The 11,734-nt window shown below is 39.5% G+C and overlaps 1 protein-coding gene across 2 annotated transcripts; it reads left to right on the forward strand.

Moving 5' to 3' along the window:
* Window positions 1-111: 111 nt before the first annotated feature.
* Window positions 112-10,795, forward strand: tmem39b (transmembrane protein 39B). Of its 2 annotated transcripts, none has more exons than XM_061697102.1 (9): window positions 112-262; window positions 741-942; window positions 1,014-1,233; window positions 4,015-4,098; window positions 5,235-5,389; window positions 8,201-8,534; window positions 9,578-9,765; window positions 9,876-9,996; window positions 10,475-10,795. In XM_061697102.1, exons 2-9 carry the CDS (start codon window positions 812-814, stop codon window positions 10,706-10,708), a joined length of 1,467 nt encoding a protein of 488 aa, XP_061553086.1. In that variant the 5' UTR covers window positions 112-262; window positions 741-811; the 3' UTR covers window positions 10,709-10,795. The 2 variants fall into 2 exon arrangements, with proteins under 2 accessions (XP_061553086.1, XP_061553085.1); XM_061697101.1 differs by having other exon boundaries at window positions 760-942.
* Window positions 10,796-11,734: the final 939 nt, after the last annotated feature.

Consider the following 11,734-nt stretch of genomic DNA (forward strand, 5'->3'; position numbering starts at 1 on the left):
TTAGGATTGCACTTCCTGCTTGTGTTGTTGTTGTTGTTGTTGTTTTTTTTTGAGGCAGTACTGTCCCTTTAAATGAGACTCCACCTCTGGCTGCACATATCCGCGCTGCCATCTATCAGGCTGCGGCCACTTATACAACAACAATGAATGTCTTTGGCGATTTCAATGAAAAACACGCCAGTATCTCAGCAGTTATTCTGAAACTCTATGGCCTTTAAGTGAAAATTGATGCCGCGAAACAGCATTTGAAACAGTGTCAGTGGTAGGCTTCCATTTTCCTGTTTATCAATTTAATATGTTATTTAGCCGAACGCGAGCTAGCTCGCTACATGGACTCTTAGCTTAGGCCTCAGATCTTTGGATTTCATCAAGCATGGTCTTGGCGGAAAGACCCGACTCCATTCCTTGTACAGCCCCCACGTTCTTGCAGCTTGTGTCTCAATGGCTTGCACGGAAATGTTTCCACGCATTTGTTATTAGACGCTATTGCGACTGAGCTTAGTGAAGATAGTTCGTGAAATTCTAAATGTGAAATAATTTGCAATGTTTGTGATGAATGTTAATTAGAATTAGAATGTTTAGAGTTACTACATTAGGTACTGGAGGTATATCGTGTAGTGCTTGTTTGGACCACACCTTCAGGCAAAAAACGATTCCTAATGTCCTCGTGCGGTGATGTCAGCCATTTAAATACCATCACTCTCCAGGTGGTAATATACCATATCGGTCTCTCTTGACAGTTTGCCCTCCTCTAAACAGATCTTATAGCAAGGAGAGGCATCCCCTTAGGAGTGAGCTGTGGGTGTATGTAATGGCAGGTGGAAGGCGAGGGACGAACCGCACCACTTACTGCAGACCTCCACTTGGCAGTGAAGCAGGCTCAGTAAGCAATGGCAACCACTCCACCAGCTCCCCGGTCACCGGGGTGCGATCTCGCACGAGGTTAGTTTGAATCCTTTTCCCACAGTATGCAGGAAGCATAAGAAGCCTAATCCATTGTTTTTGTCCTGCAGGAGTGGTACAGGAGCATGCATGTCCAGCCCACCACTGGCTGCGCAGACAGTGGTGCCCTTGAAACACTGCAAGATCCCAGAGTTACCTGTGGATCACAATGTGCAGTTCGAGCTCTACCTTTTCTTCTGCCACCTCACTGCTCTCTTTGTCCATTACATCAACATCTACAAGAGTGTATGGTGGTACCCACCATCACATCCTCCCTCATTCACTTCACTGGTGAGTACCCTTACAGTGATGTGGATGTTCATCACATTAGTGGATGTTCATCACATTAGTCAAACCAAAAAGGATAAAATGGAAATACTCAGTTCGGAATCCAAATTGTTGCCATTATTAAAGCTTTAACACTACAGTTTTACATTATTAACTGCCATGCAATTGTTTAAAAAAAAGGCAAACAGCTAGGCAGCAGCACAGTGTAGGAGTGTATAGCACTTCTGCCTCTTTTTTTTTGTTTTCAGGTAAGGCCTACCTGTGTGGAGTTTGCAGGTTATCCATGTGCTTGCATTGGGGTTTCTTGCTGGTACTCCGGCTTACTCCTGTATTAAGTTTGTTTGTCTATATTTGCCCTGCGATTGGCTGGCTGCCAGTCCACGGTGTACCACGCCTCACGCTAAACAGCTGTGATTGGCTCCAGTGAATAAAATATGAGTAGATGGATAATTAATAGATCATACAACTTTTTAACCTGTAGTGTTACCAATCGTGTCACTTTATATAGTAAAAAAAACAATATATTTGTATATAACCTTTTTTTTTTCTTTTTTACCCATAAGCCTATGTTATTGTTTAGATTTCTTTTCTGCTGTGTGCTTCTTCTTTCTTTATTTTTTTTTACCTTTTTCTGCTTTAACACTTAAATGTCTCCTGGGGATCATTAAGAAAATATTTTGTTATCTGATCTTATCATATAAAACTAAAAAATAAATAAATCTACTCACCGATTGATGTTTAAGTGTCCAGGAAGGCTTGCTGAAGGTGAGTCAACTTCATGCCATGTCTTACAAATTTGTAACTGTGATAGAAGTGCAAGAAGAATTATTGCTGTATGCTAAAATTTAAAAACAAATTGTCTATTGCCATTGACATGCGACAGATTTATGCCTGTGGTAAACATGTCTCTTCTATTGTTGTTGATGTGCACAGGTAATCCTTTGCTCACTCAACTCCAGTTTCACAAATGCTATAGTCTTGTGTGTTGTCATGTCAACGGTTTGACCTCTGACGTTTGGTGACACTTGAGAGTTGTATTTTTGTATTTTATTATGTTGCAAAGTCAAAAGATATTTGTGTGCATATTTTCATGTCCTCGCTTATTGACGTGTATTCTTCTAAGTATCGCTTTTAAGTAATAAAAGGGCCATTTTAATACGCATGTACAACCCCAATTCCAATGAAGTTGGGATGTTGTGTTAAACATAAATAAAAACAGAATACAATGATTTGCAAATCATGTTCAACCTATATTTAATTGAATACACTACAAAGACATGATATGTAATGTTCTAACTGATAAACTTTATTGTTTTTAGCAAATAATCATTAACATCGAATTTTATGGCTGCAACACGTTTAAAAAAAGCTGTGACAGGTGGCAAAAAAGACTGAGAAAATTGAGGAATGCTCATCAAACACCTGTTTGGAACATCCCACAGGTGAATAGGCTAATTGGGGACAGGTGGGTGCCATGATTGGGTATAAACGGAACTTCCCTGAATTGCTCAGTCATTCACAAGCAAAGATGGGGCGAGGTTCACCTCTTTGTGAACAAGTGCGTGAGAAAATAGTCGAACAGTTTAAGGACAATGTTCCTCAACGTACAATTGCAAGGAATTTAGGGATTTCACCATCTACGGTCCATAATATCATCAAAAGTTTGAGAGAATCTGGAGAAAGCAGTGCATGCAAGACCGAAAACCAACATTGAATGCCCGTGACCTTCGATCCCTCAGGCGTCACTGCATCAAAAACCGACATCAATGTGTAAAGGATATCACCACATGGGCTCAGGAATACTTCAGAAAACTAATGTCAGTAAATACAGTTCGGAGCTACATCCGTAAGTGTAACTTAAAACTCTACAATGCAAAAGCCATTTTGCTTTGCATTGAAGAAACGCCGCCAGCTTCTCTGGGCCCATCTAAGATCTCATCTAAGATGGACTGATACAAAGTGGAAAAGCGTTCTGTGGTCCGACGAGTCCACATTTCAAACTGTTTTTGGAAATTGTGGACGTCGTGTGTTCCGGACCAAAGAGGAAAAGAACCATGCAGACTGTTATGGACGCAAAGTTCAAAAGCCAGCATCTGTGATGGTATGGGGCTGTGTTAGGGCCAATGGCATGAGTAACTCTCACATCTGTGAATGCACCATTAATGCTGAAAGGTACATACAGGTTTTGGAGAAACATATGCCGCCATCCAAGCGACATCTTTTTCATGGACGCCCCTGCTTATTTCAGCAAGACAATGCCAAACCACATTCTGCACGTGTTACAACAGCGTGGTTGCGTAGTAAAAGAGTGCGGGTACTAGACTGGCCTGCCTGCAGTCCAGACCTGTCTCCCATTGAAAATATGTGGCGCATTATGAAGCGTAAAATACGACAACGGAGACCCCGGACTGATGAACAGCTGAAGCTGTAGATCAAGCAAGAATGGGAAAGAATTCCACCTACAAAGCTTCAACAATTAGTGTCCTCAGTTCCCAAACGTTTATTGAATGTTGTTGGTAAACATGACCCTGTCCCAGCTTTTTTGGAACGTGTTGCAGCCATAAAATTCTAAATTAATGATTATTTGCTAAAAATAATCAAGTTTATCAGTTTGAACGTTAAATATCTTGTCTTTGTAGTGTATTCAATTAAATATAGGTTGAACATGATTTGCAAATCATTGTATTCTGTTTTTATTTATGTTTAACACAATGTCCCGACTTCATTGGAATTGGGGTTGTACAAGCAGCACTGTTAGCCTGAACCCTTCATTTTGTTTTACAGAACTTCCACCTGATTGATTATAACATGCTCGTGTTCATAGTTATCATTCTGGCTCGGAGGTTAATCGCAGCAATTGTTAAAGAGGTAAGAACATTTATTTTGCCCCTTTTTATACTGAGTTTTCAAAGATTTCTGCACATTCTTGCAAAAAAAGAGATGTTTTAAGTATTATACAATACAGATAATCAAATTATGTAAATCCATAGATACACTTATGTAATCTATATGGATGCAAAAGATACAGTTGTGTTCAGAAGGATTACTAGGGCTTGTCCATGTCAATTTTATTAGCATTTTAGAAGCTTAAGCACAGCTTCTTAAACGAGTTAGGTGAATGTACAATGCATCTGGAAAGTATTCACAGTGCTTTACATTTTGTTAATATATCCTTATTCCAAAATGTAATAAATATATATTTTTTAAATTCTACACACAACATCCCATAATGAGAATATGAAAAAGGTTTTTGGGGGCAGTTTAAAAAAAAAAGTTTTGTTCACGTCATTATCGTGTGTTGTGTGTAGAATTTTGAGGAAAATAAATATCTTCGAATAAGGCTATAACGTTGAAAAAGTGGAGTGGTGTGAATACTTTGTAAATGCACTGAATGAATGTTTATATTTGAGCCTGTAACCTAGCGATCAAAAACTTTAGGTTTCGATATTATTCTGTATGTACTCAATAGCATGAGAAAGTGTATAATTTTAAATATTTAAATTTAAATTGCACCCACTTTTAAAACAATTCCCAATTGATTGTTACATTCATGCCCATGAGTGTATGTTAATTTATGACCACAACTGTATATGAGTAAGTTCGTAGTGGTAATATAATAATGCTTTGGTTTGAGTGAAAGTTTCAGAAAGGTATTAATCAAGCACTTGGTTTATTATTGTGGTTTAAATTTGCACAGGGCATGATACTGAGGTTTTTTCCCCCAACTATATTCCACCTTGTAGCTAAACAAGGTAAATCCACAAAAGTATAAACTCATCTCAGTGTAATGCAGTACAGTTCTACAACTACAATCACAATTATATATAGACAGAAATATATACATATATACAGATATGTTGTAATTTGTAAAGTCTTTGTGGGAATAGTGATACAGCTCTTGTAGTGGACTCCATTGGATTGTGTGACTGTACCTGATGTTGTGAGTGTGTCTGTAGTAAAGTAAAACCACAACAGATATTGCAAATGTTTTGGCTCTTCTGCAGGCATCACAGAGTGGGAAACTATCATTTCCTCATTCCATCTTCTTAGTGATGGCACGGTTTGCTGTGCTAACACTAACAGGCTGGAGTCTGTGCCGCTCCCTCATTTACCTCTTCAGAACGTACTCTGTGCTAAGCCTGCTCTTCCTCTGCTACCCGTAAGTACCATCGTGTCTGCTTCGTTCAGGGAACTTTGGACTTTGAGCTACTCAGCACGTTTACATGCACACATTAATCAGGTTACAGACATCCAGTCCCCTCCAAAAGTAATGGAACGGCAAGATTAATTCCTTTGTTTTTGTCGCATACCGAAGACATATTTCTTTGTTTTTTTCCATTGAGTTGCATGGGTCATGTAAGGTCACATTAATGGTGCAAAGAATTCTGAAATGATTTATCCTGGTCTCCTTTTTTTAAATTATAAATATTACAGAAACCTGGAATTTGAACAGGTGTGTCGACTTTTCGTATTCACCGTTGGGCCGGGCGATTATGGAAAAAATAATATTCACGATTTTGATTGATATTGAAATCACGATGAATTAACTCGATTATACAGTCCCCTCCAAAAGTATTGGAGCGGCAAGGTCAATTCCTTTGTTTTTGTTGTATACTGAAGACATTTGAGTTTCAGATCAAAAGATGAATATGAGACAAAAGTTCAGAATTCCAGCTTTTATTTCATGACATTTACATCTACATATACAAATATACAACAAAAGGAATAGAAATGACCTCGACGTTCCAATACTTTTGGAGGGGACTATAGTTCACTCTCTCCATCACCCCACCACAACTCTCTACATTTACATTTTAGATAATTACCAATATGCTCCTGCCACATGAGGAGCCAGTCTTGTCACATTTCACACAATTTTCTGGTGTTCCTGATAAGCAGTTAGTTTTTTTTTCCCACCCAAATATTTTGTTGTTGTCTGTTTAAGTTTGAAATTGTTGTTATTCTCTCTGTTGATTGTTGGTGATTGTTTAGAAAGTTATTTTTAATCAACTCAGCAATTTCTTGAACTTAAATGGACTTTTAGACAAATTTCAATCAGGTTTCCAAACTCATCACAGTACAGAATCTGCTCTTATCAAAGTGCTAAATGATATAAGCTACAATACTGACTCTGGAAAGGTGTCAATTCTGGTCTTGTTGGACCTCAGTGCAGCTTTTGATATGGTAGATCATAATATACTGCTGAACAGGTTGGAAACGTGGGTAGGACTAAATGGAACACTCCTTAAATGGTTCAAGTCCTACCTGGAGGAAAGAAGTTATTTTGTAACCATTGGAAGTGTTCAATCTCATCGAACGGCAATGACCTATGGGGTCCCTCAAGGGTCATTTCTTGGACCCCTCTTGTTCAGCCTGTATATGCTACCGTTGGGTCAAATTCATCAGAAATTTAATTTTGACTATCATAGCTATGCAGGTGACACACAGTTATATCTTTCAGTGTCTCCAGATAACTACAGTTCAATTGAGGTGTTGTGTCACTGTCTAAAACAGATATCTGGATGAGCCAAAATTTTCTTCAATTAAACCACACCACAACTCAGAGAATTGTTTTTGGCAATAAAGAAAAGAGGATTGCTGTTAGTAAGTACTTGGAGTCACTCTCTTTAAAAAGGAAAGACCAAGTCCAAAACCTTGGTTTTCTGATAGATTCCGACGTGACTTTCAACACTCATATCAAATCAATTACTAAAACTGCCTTCTTCCATCTGAAGAACATATCCAGAGTGAATGCTTGCATGTGTCAAGCAGACCAGGAGAAGCTCATCAATGCTTTTATCTCAAATAGACTTGACTATTGTAATGGTCTTCTGACTGGACTCCCCAAAAAGAGCATTAAACAGCTGCAGCTCATTCAGAATGCTGCAGCTTGGGTTCTGACCAGAACAAAGAGGTCAGAGCATATTACTCCAATTCTAAAGTATTTACATTGGCTTCCAGTCATCTTTAGAATAGCTTTTAAAGTTCTGCTACTGGTCTATAAATAACTAAACGGTTTAGGTACTGAATACATGAAAGAAATGCTAATGGCATATAAACCCAGTAGGGCTCTGAGATCGACGGACTCAGGTCAAATAGTGGAGCACAGAGTCCAAAGCAAACATGGTGAAGCAGCATTTACCTGTTATACTGCACATAAATAGAATAAGTTGCCAACAGAAGTGAATGTTTTTTAAATCCAGGTTAAAAATTTTACTTTTATTTTTTTTAATTATGATTTAATTGTTGAAAATAAGACTAAAATGTACTAACACCATTTTAACATGCATTTATCCTGTACAAATTAGTTGCCTAACACCGAATAAACACTTTTTTGATAATACTGTGGACGCTTTTCCCCCTTTTTAAAGTTGAGTAAATAAAAGCAGCCAGTCACAGTGTGAGGAAATACTGTATGTAGCACATCCTACTGCCTGTTGGAAATGGGGACTTCGCTTCGGTCCTCCGTGACTCGCTGTCGCTTTCACTGCACTCACTGTCACACACTCATCACCTGGAGGACGCGCAGTCGTTTTCAATGACTAGGTTATTATTCTTACCGTCTTCATTTATTTGGTGGGCTTTGAACACTACTACAGTAAACCCACACATATTTGCGGTTCGCCAATTTACCGATTAGCAGTTTGTTTCGGGGGAGCCTGTTTTCGTTTTTTTGCGGGAAAACTCACCTATTTACTGTTGTTGTGCTCAGACTCACAACCATGTCTAATATAACATATTGCTCTGGTGGCATCTTGATGCCAAGCACCTGTGTTGAACTGAGGGGAGGAGCTTCTTTTAGTCAGGCCATATCTTTGTCTAATAGAAAAAAATTGCTTTGCTACCGTCTTGTGGCATCTATAGGGATATACAGACTTTTTTGGGTGGGCGCCAATTACACTTGAATATAGGTGGTTTACTGCACAACTATAATTGTTAATAATAATTGTACCTCTTGTCTCTACTACAGATTTGGGATGTATATTTCGTTCTTTCGGTTGAGCTGCGACTTCCGGCGTGCAGGTCCCCTGTCCCCCATGGCCGGCATTGGCTCCAAAGAATTGGGCAGTGTCGGCCGGGGGCGGGACTACCTGACGGTGCTCAAGGAAACCTGGAAGCAGCACACCAGCCAACTATACGGTGTCCAGGTCATGCCAACACACGCCTGCTGCCTGTCACCAGACTTGATTCGCAAAGAAGTGGAGTACCTCAAGATGGACTTTAACTGGAGAATGAAGGAGGTGCTGGTCAGTTCCATGCTGAGTGCCTACTATGTGGCCTTTGTACCAGTCTGGTTTGTCAAGGTGAGACATTCACAGGTTTTCAATATGCAGTAGAACTTTATAATGTGAATATCCCTAAAGTCATACAATTCGAAAATGTGACCGACATTTCCTGAAAATCCTAGAGGATTGATTCACATCGCACGTCTCGTTTATATCAGCGTTTTTACTTGAAGTCAATAAAGAATTTTTCACTCATAGATAATGTCGGTGTAGTAATTTCCCTTTCGTAGACTTTTTGTCTGGCCTTTTATTAATGTTTTCTAAATTGTTTAATGGAAATCCAGGAGTCCAGAGATCCAACAGTGGCTATTAAGTCGTTACCCTTTTTGCTACCACTTATTCTGTTGCTCTGCTCCCCGACAAGTTGTGGGTTGACTGATTATTGTACATGCGCATGTGAACACATGGACGTGCATGTACACTACTGTTCAAAGGTTTTGGGTCATGTAGAAATTGTACTTTTTTTTTTTTTTTTTTTTTTTTTTTTTTTAAAAAGAAAAGCAGTTTCTTTTCATGATGATGACATGTTTTGTTTTTTTGAAAATAAAATCAATTTCTTTTAATGACGATATTAAATCTACGCTCGTACGCTACCTTTTTGAGCCAAGGCGCATATTTTATGTCAGGGAATCTCACGAGACTCCACAAAACAAATATGTCACAAAAATGTATCATCTCATTTCAATGTACTCACAAATATACTTAAGGTGAAATCTGGGCCAACAATAAACTGATATACTCGCAGAAATTGCAGACACACTTGAAGAGCTTTTTCAACAGCTCTGTCTCTCTGTTTTATGTCAGTCATGCTTGAAAAGCTAAAATAAAGCTAATATAATAATTTTACAACCCATTATTAGAAATTGTAAAATTTCCAGCAGCACAGCTGATGATCTCTGATGGCAAACGAATGTGCCGCGGCACAGTGGTTAGGTATTACTGGTCAAGACACTCACTGGTTTGAGTGATTCTTCACGTACAAATCTTTAAAAATCACTGTCTTGAGGTGTACCAGAGAATTCATGCAACACGTCATAGACTCTCCCTCCTTTTTCATTTAGAGCACCCAGTATGTAGACAGACGCTGGTCTTGCGAGCTGTTCATCATGATGTCGGTCAGCACATTGGTCATCCTCATGCGACACCTATTGCCACCTCGCTACTGCGACCTGCTGCACAAAGCTGCAGCGCACCTTGGCTCCTGGCAGAAAGTAGACCCATCGCTGTGCTCCAATGTCCTCCAGCACCTGTACGTACTGCTCTCAGATCGGAGCCGCAGTCAAACGAGGCAAACTCAAGTCACTGTGATATGGCACTTGAGCATAATTCGGAAATATTTGCTGTGCTGTTTCCTCTCAGGTGGACAGAAGAATACATGTGGCCGCAGGGTGTCCTGGTCAAACATAATAAGAATGTCTACAAAGCTACGGGCCACTACAATGTCGCAGTACCATCAGATGTGTCCCATTATCGCTTCTATGTGAGTAAGATCAGCTGGCCACAGACTGGTTTCTTTGTACAATAGTACCTTGAGATATGAGTGCCTCGGCTTATGAGTCCAACATAACACAAAGAATTATACGTTGTGTATTTAAAACAACCGCAAAACTTTGCTAATGAACCTCCGCTATCGTAATGCTAATGATCCCACACAATCCAAATGCTGCCATAGGCTCATAAAAACCATTGATAGTCACGGTGTTAAAAACCTTTAAGCAACAGATATTTGAACATAAACGGAGCAACACAGTTAATAAAACATGACTCACAGGCACATCTTTTCTTTTTTTCTGGAATGTAAAAGCCCCACGATAAACCAGGGTTTACTGCAGTTGTATCTCAAGGCACCACTGTACAGTATATTCACCTTAAAAATGATTTGTACTCACAGAGTTTAGATAAGCTAGTGGCATTTGTTTGCTGTGCCTCACAACTGCCTCGTTCTTTTCAACCTGCAGTTCTTTTTCAACAAGCCGCTACGAATATGGAACATCCTCGTCATCCTGAAAGGCACCATGATATTTTACCAACTCTACTTGTTGATATTCTCAGAGAAGTGGCATCAAACCATATCGTTGGCACTGATCCTTTTCAGTAACTATTATGCCTTCTACAAGCTTCTGAGAGACAGAATTGTCTTAGGGAATGCGTACTACTACTCAAACAGCTTGTCAGACCAGAAAGTCAGTTAGGTCTAAGTTATGGGGTGCAATCAAGAGCTCTGTATTTTTTTTTTTTTTTTTCTACAAATTGCATTTTGTGTCACGCTTTTGTTCCAATCTGTCATAATAATAAAAGATATTTTTGTATTACTTAAAATGTTGTCTGGTTGTAAATGTGTTCCCTGTCTTTGAACATTCTTTTACTAACTTTTTCTACTGCAGTCTATAGATTGGGTGTTTGAAACTGCTTTGGTAATACTGCACACCTTTTTGTATCATATGGCACACGTTATAAAAGCCCAACTAGTCAATGTTTTCCAATTACTTTTCTTTGAATAACAAAATCTGAGCAGCACAGTGGATGAATGGTTAGCACGTCTCCCTCAAAGTTCTGAGGATCTGGTTGATTCCGCTTGAGACTTCCTGTGTGCGTGTTCTCGTTTTCTTCGGAGACGCCATCTTCCTTCCACATTCCCAAAACATGTATGTTATGTACATTTAAGACTAAATTGTCCATAGGTGTGAGTGTGAATGGTTGTTTGTCTATACAGACCATGTTCCCTGCGATTGACTGGGGGCCAGTCCGGGGTTCTCTCTCGCAAAGTCGGTCGCAAAGAAGGTTTTGGAGTCTTTTAAGGAGGAAAAAAAACGGACAGCAAAGACATGGAGGAACGTGAACCATGAAGCATTAAGGATGAGTGCAGCAGATTCGTAGAAGCACGCTATTCCCCAACCGTGGCCATATTTAGGGGGATTGTTTGATGATGTTCTGTGCCAGCCAAAATACCACAAGCTTCACGGCTTTCGAAAATTCGTCAATTTGAAAGCGATGCATTCAAGTAATGCTTTTTTCAGTCATTCATTTCCCATTCTGCTTATCCTCACTGGGGTCGCGGGGGTGCTGGAGCCTAGTGATTTGGTAGGTGACAAAATGTTTCAAACTTGGAGGTCTGCCCCCTCTCGGACCCTTAATTGAAGTCAACTCCCAAATATTTCTGATCCTGTTTATGAAATTCTGGATCTCTACTTTACCCGATCCTTCACTGAGTGAGTCTG

The sequence above is a fragment of the Phycodurus eques genome, chromosome 14 (genome assembly GCF_024500275.1).
Source record: "Phycodurus eques isolate BA_2022a chromosome 14, UOR_Pequ_1.1, whole genome shotgun sequence".
In the NCBI taxonomy this organism is placed as follows: Eukaryota; Metazoa; Chordata; class Actinopteri; order Syngnathiformes; family Syngnathidae; genus Phycodurus; species Phycodurus eques.

What these genes read in the sequence shown, in the direction of transcription:
- tmem39b (XM_061697102.1), top strand. Translation starts at nt 812, where the DNA reads ATGGCAGGTGGAAGGCGAGGGACGAACCGCACCACTTACTGCAGACCT. An exon ending in TCGCAGCAATTGTTAAAGAG is followed by an intron (nt 4,099 to 5,234) that starts GTAAGAACATTT and finishes GCTCTTCTGCAG; the next exon opens with GCATCACAGAGTGGGAAACT. An exon ending in TCCAATGTCCTCCAGCACCT is followed by an intron (nt 9,766 to 9,875) that starts GTACGTACTGCT and finishes GTTTCCTCTCAG; the next exon opens with GTGGACAGAAGAATACATGT.